The following is an 8,549-nucleotide window of genomic DNA, read 5'->3' as shown; positions in this document are numbered from 1 at the left end:
GACACATTTATTATTTCAACACATAGACCAAATAATGCGAGTGGGACTGAAACATTATGGATAATATATGATCCTTTTCCGAGCTACATCACTCGTGTGCAATAAGAGATCGGTGTTACATAACAAGCAAGCCTTGCATCATTCGTCAAAGGATGACCGTTTGGATAACCCCCTGTCAGATTAAGGATGCAGTCAGCGAGGTGGACACATACAGTACACTAGTCCTTTAATTATCCATCTCACATTCACAAAAGGATGATCTGCATACATACACCCACTGACACAACCTCAAGAACATTCTGGAAATACAGTGTTGACATAGATGTGTACGATGGCAAACAAACAGACAACAAAAGAGATGTATGTTGTGGCAATACTGCAGGTACTGGTGCTCTTCTCCTCGATATTGTTTTCCATTGAACAGCTTGGTTCTAGTGAGATTTCTTTTCTTTTTTTTTTTAGTTGGAAGCACCCATTAGGTCACAACGATCTAGCATGGTGAAGTAACATGCATGCCTTGTTACCACAAGGATTTTTTTCCCCCTTTTCCCATGTGCTGTCGAAGACTACAATGACAAATGACTTCTGGCTTATGCACTATATCATTCCCATATTCACCAAAAAAAAAAACATCCACTACCAAAAGTTCACAGTTGAATTCGAAGGAACAGATGAGACATTAGTACATTCGGGTAGATGCCCTCTACCAGTGAGAATTCTATGGGGAGTCCGCCTCCTGAAGGTGGGTGTTGATCAAATTAAGATAGTGTTAAATCCGATTTATGGGTGTATTCATTGTGACATTGATACGACTCTGATTTGTCTAAATCTGCCTGAAAGGTGAGCCTGGTGGTTCCGTTTAATGGGGCAGATGACCTCGATTCCGGTCCCTGGCATGGCTCTGGAATCTCAAGGACAGACACTGTGTATTGTGGCTTAGCGATATTCATATATTTTTATATCAATAGTACCCTGTTGGACTCATTTTTAAAGAAGTCCTTTGTGGATTGCTGAACAGCTATCGTGCACCATGTGTTTTCGCAGGCCTGAAGATTAAAAATTCACTGAATGAACATGGGCAAAGAGTGAATTCAAGTGTAATCCTAACTGAGGTGCTTTTTTCTGGTGAGAAAACATTTCCTATTTCCTATTCCACCCTCTTCCACATAGAGGATCTCTTACTATTTCTCTTTTAGTGTGCTTCTGTCTTTTTTTGTCGTTTTTTGTCTCTTTTTAGTCTATCTGTGTCTCTATATCTGTCTCTGTGTGTCTCGTTGTCAAGTCTTATGTTTCACTCTGTGGTCTCCTGAGTCTTGCTCGCGTCGTCGTACTTTTCTCTCGTGTGCTCACATCTGATACTTTCGCAGCAGCTCTGATTGCCACATGTACTTCCTGTCCGGGAAGCGCTTGGGGATGCGGATGCGGCGGAAGTCCTGGATGCACCTCTCCAGCTCCTGCTCCACCGTCAGCTTCTCCTTCGGGGGTCCGCCGCCTTTCCGGCCGCCCCGACCGGCCAGCGCGGCGTCGCGGGGCCCCGTGGTGCGGGCGCGGAGAAGGTCGGTCCGGCGTCCCCCACGACCCCCGTCCCCCCCCGGCGGTTGGGCCATTGGGGGTCCCTTGCGGCCGGGTCGTTCCAGCGTGTGGGCGATGGGTGGCTGCTGGTGCTGGCGGCTGACCGGACCGCAGATGACCGTGCCCTGCGGGGAGCTGGCCTCCGACTGGGTCTCTGATGCGGAGGTGGAGAGCTCGTTGTAGGACGTGCCGCTCTCGCCCTCACGCTCGCTCTTGTGGCTCTTGCAGCAGCAGTCGCAGTGGGAGGAGGACCAGCCGGATGGGCCGCCTGAGGGGTGGACACACACACACACACACACACACACACACACACACACACACACACACAAACACAAACACACATACACACACACACACACACACACACACACACACACACACACATACAGAGTATTGAGAAATAGCATACAGGTAAAGTGATGCATACAATAAATCATCTAACTGCATGTACCAGAGCCAGAGACAGACACAGTACACATACAAACACACATAATAAATACATACACTCACCCTTAATTTATGCATGAAAACATGACTCAAAATGTCTCAAAATGACACACACACACACATTAACTCGATCAAATAACACAATTAAGCCTAGAAAATATTAGAGCCATTATTAAAAGAAACACACACACAAACAAGAAAATACACAAGCAGTAGATATAACCCCAGCCAGCCCTGTGCTAAAAACAGCAGTAGATATAACCCCAGCCCTGTGCTGAAAACAGCACTAGATGTAACCACAGCCCTGTGCTGTGCTGAAAACAGCACTAGATATAACCCCAGTCAGCCCTGTGCTAAAAACAGCACTAGATATAACCCCAGCCCTGTGCTGAAAACAGCACTAGATATAACCCCAGCCCTGTGTTGAAAACACCACTAGATACAACCCCAGATCTAGCTGTGCTGAAAACAGCACTAGATATAACCCCTGCCCTGTGCTGAAAACAGCACTAGATATAACCCCAACCCTGTGCTGAAAACAGCACTAGATATAACCCCTTCTCTGTGCTGAAAACAGCACTAGATATAACCCCAACCCTGTGCTGAAAACAGCACTAGATATAACCCCTTCTCTGTGCTGAAAACAGCACTAGATATAACCCCTGCCAGCCCTGTGCTGAAAACACTGGCTGGAGAGGCATCCACAGCAGACAGGAGTTTCAGAAAGATTTCTGTGCTTGGCTGCATCCATGTGCACTGAAGCTAAGAGCAAAGCTTTAACTCCATCATGACACATGAGGACCAGAGGATTCACAGAGAAGGAGACACTTAACGTTGGCTCATCTTAAACGCTACATTCCCCAGACTTCCCAAGAGATGCAATGTAGCTATTCTATTAGGTCCATTGTAAAAATATGAATTACCTGTTAATTAATGACTTGCACGCGTAACCACACCTACATCATAGAGAGTGGATTCACTACCCTAAGAAACAACAACATTTCAAAACCCTAAGAATTGATCACAAAAAAAAATAAAAATGTTTCATTGACAAAGCCACCAACACGACCTTATCTTAAATGTGAAAGAAATCAGTGTCAGCATCAAACTTTAAAGCTGAATGGCATTGATTTGTATTGTGCTGACGACAAAGTCATTGACTCGGGTGTCACAAAGACAGCAGTTCTTGTCTGGATCTGATAAGCCTGGGTGTGCAGCACCCATTGTGTGCTGAGTACCATGTGACATCGCCATCGCCTCTCAGGGGCCACTCTCAACGGGCAACGCTCTCATAAAGAGTGGCATGCAAGGACATGATCTGTTTCCAAGCAAACCAGTGGGAAGAAAAAAGAACACTTTTTATCTGGAAATTATTTCTATCTGCAGCTTGTCTGTTTGTCTGTCTGTGCGTGTGTGTGTGTGCGTGTGTGTGTACTGTATGTGTGTGTGTGTGCGCGTGCGTGTGCATCTGTCTGTCTGGATGTGTGTGTGTGTGTGTGTTTGTGTGTGCACATGTTAATGACCTCCTGCATGCATGCTCTGAAGTGCCTGAGCTCCAAAAAACTCTTGGTATTTCACTTGGGTCGGTCCTAAAAGATGCTGACAGTGAATATTAGCCAGTGACACATGCAGTGGATGGCATTTCTCCTCAGCCTTGGCAGTCTGACACCTCCGTGGGCTATTATTCCAACCACCCCCTCCCACCCTGTCAGTCTAGAAGACGTCCTGTGAGTCTTGAATGTTTTGTCTATTAATGAGACGGACAGGCAGAAAGAGGGAGAGAGAAAGATGATGATGATGATGATGATCAGGATAATGGTGAATGTAATGATGACGTTGATGATAGTGATGATGATGATGGATAATTCCTGTATGCCTAAGGATGTAACCCCTTATCATATCTTCCAGACACATAAATAATTAAATAATTTGCATGATGTTTTGTTAATCTAAGAGTGTGTGTGTCAGTGATAGAGACAGAGAGGTGATGATGGTGATCATGGCAACGATGTCAGGAATGCTCTCTCGTATGACTCCTCAATAAATAAATAAATAAATAAATAAATAAATAAATAAATAAATAAATAAATAAATGTGGACGTTTGAGGGATTTCCAAGACTTTGTGCTCTAATTTTCGGAACTTATAATGAACATTATAACTTACATTATAACTTACTGTTTACCATGTTGTTAGTCGCTTTGGTTAAAAAAGCGTCAGCCAAATGTAATGTAATGTAATGTAATGTAATGTAAAACATTAAGTACAGTATCTGATTTTCCAACACTCCTTTCAACCTCCTTCTTTCATCCTGTTTTTTAGCTCTTATTTTACAGCACTTCTCTGCACTACATTAGAGCTGCTCCACCCTGCCAGAATACATGCACTCTGCCTTACGCAGAGCACAGCTCCAGCACGTCCAAATGCACAATTACCAAGTCATATAAGGACAAGCACACTATGGGAAATGTTAAAAAAGACATTCAGGGGTGTAGGGGGTGGGGGATGGGTCCAGGTTAATTGAGAGATCATGCTTTGAGAAATACCCGACGGGAGCAGGTTTGCATCTAATTGGACCAAAGACTGGTCCTCGGAGAACAACGGAGAGGGAAAGTCATCCAGACTCAGAGCCTCATCCACATCCTATGTGGCTGCAGGGGGAAAAAGAAATAAACGAATAAAGTAACAGGCAGAAACGCAAAGCGACTAAAATAAGCTGTGGCCTCCCGAGGGAATCGTTATATCTTTCGCTTCCTCTTCTCCTCCTCGTGTGGTGAATCACGTCTCAAGTAACTGCCCTTCTCGCTCTTACTCTTTCGCTCCCTCGCTCCCTCGCTCCCTCGCTCTCTTGTTACGCTACGCCCGCCCAAACCCGGAATTTAACGATTCTCACGTCTGATTGTCCTTTCATTTTTGTTTTTACAGACAATGTTACAAAGAGCAGTAAAAACAATATCATACTGTTTACGCACCAGTCAGCACAAAAACAAACAAAAAAACAATAACAAAAGAAAACGATTTCCTTACTGACAATAGATTAATACACACAGGTGCCCGGCACCTCTAACCTCTCAGAGTCTGATAGACACCATCTTGCAGAGTGCAATGATCTGGCCTGCTTCTGAAAGCATTACAGCCATCAATTTATAATGAGAGGAGTTCAATAGGAGCCTAACCTCTCAGCACTGAGTGCTGTAATGAGTGGGCCAATGGTGGAGCAATTGCTTTGGGCTGATAGAGGAGAGGAGAGCAGCTTTTTAATGGCTAATCCATGAGTGCGCACGAGGACAAGAGATGCAGGAGAACAATTTCCCCTCCGCAGGAATTAAATCAGCTCCAATCTGCACTCTCTCTCTATTTCACTCACTAACACACTAACACACACACACATACATACACACACACATCTCCCTCTTTCTGTGCACACACACTCAGTCTTTCTCTCTTTATCTATCTCTCTCTCTCTACTTCTCATGCAGCCGGTCTAGCTCTTTTTTCTCTCTCTCCACATTTATCTCTGTCCCTCTCATCGCTCTTGTGCTCACTCTGTCTAGCACACACTTTCTCTCTCCATCTCTCTCTCTTCCCCCCAATCTTACCTTTCTACCATGCCATCTGTCTCTTCCATTCGTCCCTTCATCTTCATCTCTCTCTCTTTTCATTTCTCTCTCTCTCTCTCTCTCTCTTTCCATCTCCATCCCACTCAGTCTCCCACTCTCCCCTCTTCACCAGCAGGCAAATGAGGGGATGCCTTTTAAGGAGTGAGGGGGGGGGGTGGGGGTTGGGGGTTCAAACATGGTTTCCAAATGGATGCTGCAGCCTTGTGGGACTGCTTGTCTAGGACGGGGGCCAGCACCAGTAATAGTATCATAAAACTTTCAGGCCACTGCAGGGAAATGAGCTGTGCTGAGTGAAGGAAGCCCTCGTCGTCTGAATCCATCTTTAGAAGCAATGTCCGACTTAGAGCTCCATCACCAACAGCACCAGCAGCAGCAGCAGCAGAGATGCAAAGCACCAAGAATAAAAATATGGTTCATAAATACTTAAAGCAAATAGCAAATGACTGATTATAACTTCAGTAACTGCTTTAACAGTTCTTTCTTTTTTGTGGTGTTTGTGTTTGGAGGGGGTAGGGGGTGAGGGGGTGTCAAACTTTCGTGGAGTTGCAATGAGTTTTTTTCAGCCTCCATAATACATGAGGAGACAGTGTTGTCATGCCAGTACAGCACAACCATTCACTTTTTTGGAGCCAAGCACTAGCCGTGAGATCTGTTTGAAATAAATGTCTTGTGTTTATGCAAGAATATGCACTCTGCGCATGCAAATATTGAATGAATTCATATGGATTATGGGTGCATGGCAGCAATCTCTGTGGGCGAGGGGCATTAGCTGCTGCATGCAGCACTGTAGTGCTCTATGTGTGCTGCGAGTGCTAAGCTTGCTACTCTGACGGCTGCGAGGGCTGCAGATCAAATTTCACAGCCATTAAGACGGAGGGCATGTTTCCACTGCTAATTTGCCCAGAGAGGGCTTCAGCGGGGAGAGCCATGCATCACGCAGAGTGAGGTTTGTGAGGGACACTTGGTCAGATCAGATGTGGACCTGCCACAGGGGCAATTTCTATTCTCTCTCTCTGTTTTTTTCTATCTCTGTCTCTCCATCTCTGTTTCTCTGTCTTTCTCTTTCCCCCTCTATCTATCCTTCTCTCCCCTTTTTCTACCTGACACTGTCTCTCATTCTCTCTGTCTCTCCAAACCGTTCTGTAGTGCACTCCTTTTCTTTCTTTCTCACTTTCACTGTCCTGACTCTCCTTCCCTCACTCTTTTCTTCCTCTTGGTTTTACCCTTCTCTTCCTCTCTTTCTTTCCCTATCGGTTCTCATTCTATCACGCTATCCCTCTGTACAGCAGTACCCATCCCTCCTTCTCTTCTTACTTTTTCTATCTCTCTCTCTCTCTCTCCCTCTCTTTGGATTCTCTGAGGTGCATTTCCCCTCAAAATGTCAGACTTCAAATCCCAGCCCTTTGGATGTTATTCATTAAACAAAAAAAAAAAGAAAAGAAAACTTCTCTGAGGATGTTTGGAAAAATGAGAGGGGTATGAGTCAGCTCATCATCAAAAGCCCTTTGTAAGAACACTAGAATAAAGAAAAAACAAAAGAAGAATTATCCCGGCTTTACAGAGTATCGCAGTGATTTTTCCAGACACATTTTCTTCTAGGTTTGTCATCTCCATTCCTTTAAGGCCTTTCATTGAAACATCCAAAGAACAAAACACCCTCAAAAAGATAGCTTTTTTTCCTCTGAATGCACATGTGCAAACATCTGAAGTTTGTCAAATAAAGACACTGAAACAAGTCTTTCTATTTCTGTGTACACAGACGTGCACACAAACCAGTTACATTTAAATGCTTCAGGCCGTTCCATGGTGGAGCCATTTTTCTCTCTGTGTATCCTACTCTCTATTTCGACATCACTACCTTCCCCTCTTTCTCTCTCTCTTTGTATGTTTCAGTCTTTCTCTTTGTTTCTCCCTCTTGTTGAATTTTTCACTCTTTCTCTGTTTCTCTCTCTTGCTCTCTCTCTCTGTTTCTTTCTCTCTCTCACTCGTTGTATTTTTCACTTTTCTCTCTCTCTCTCTCTCTCTCTCTCTCTCTCTCTCTCTGATCAACTTGCCATCACACATTTGGGTCTCTGTTTTAGTCTCTCCGCTGCAGGAAGAGAAGCGCGCCGCTGCACGCCGCCGGTAACCACCATCAATTTGCAGAGATAAAAATAGGCCCCTCTCGGCCCAGGTGCACCGGGCGGGCGAATCGGAGTGTGCCGCTGTCTCAGCTCCCGCAAAAGAAAGAGAAAAAAAAGGAAAAAAGAGAAGGAAAAAAAAAGAAAAATCAAATCTCAAGCCTTTGAATCTGCACAGACACACTCAGCTCTACCACAGTGCCCTGCTGAAATGCATTTCCCACGGATTTAACACTGCAAGACGAATGAAGGTGAAACAAAGACGGGGGCAGAAAAACGCTGCACACCAGAGTTTGATCTCAATCATTTCTGAGTAATGGGGTCGGTCTCTGTACAATGAGACTGTAGTCGACACAAAGACTTGGTCTTGGACGGAGAGTATTAACTGAATTGAATGGGAATTGAACTGAATTGATCTGAATGGAGTGGGAAAGTGAACAAATACCTTTTACAGTGTAGTTTCTAAGATAGGTTTATGCTGTTGGTGAGAACAAATACTTTTTACAGTATAGTTTCTAAGATAGGTTTATGCTGTTGATGAGAACAAATATCTTTTACAGTTTAGTTTCTAAGATAGGTTTATGCTGTTGATGAGAACAAATCCCTTAGTTCTAAGATAGGTTTATGCTATTAATGAGAACAAATACCTTTTACAGTATAGTTTCTAAGATAGGTTTATGCTGTTGATGCTGATGTGCACTGCCCCAAACTAATGTGACTAAAGACTCTGGGAGTTCTAAAGGGAACCAATTAAAGTGCCGTCTCTAAGGGTTCCTCAGTTCTCTAAGGAT

General features: G+C 44.3%; 1 protein-coding gene across 1 annotated transcript in view; it reads right to left on the bottom strand.

The window, feature by feature from the left end:
• Window positions 1–209: 209 nt before the first annotated feature.
• LOC125285969 (BTB/POZ domain-containing protein KCTD16-like) overlaps window positions 210–8,549 on the bottom strand; it is a 17,481-nt gene continuing 9,141 nt past the window's right edge. Inside the window, exon 3 of the mRNA XM_048230593.1 lies at window positions 210–1,840. Within this exon, the coding sequence (XP_048086550.1) occupies window positions 1,347–1,840 (494 nt within the window). The 3' untranslated portion in view covers window positions 210–1,346. The remainder of the gene's footprint in view (window positions 1,841–8,549) is intronic.

Source organism: Alosa alosa, chromosome 21 (genome assembly GCF_017589495.1).
Source record: "Alosa alosa isolate M-15738 ecotype Scorff River chromosome 21, AALO_Geno_1.1, whole genome shotgun sequence".
Taxonomy (NCBI): domain Eukaryota; kingdom Metazoa; phylum Chordata; class Actinopteri; order Clupeiformes; family Clupeidae; genus Alosa; species Alosa alosa.
Note: the sequence above shows the minus strand (reverse complement) of the source record. Positions and strands in the feature narration are given on the sequence as shown.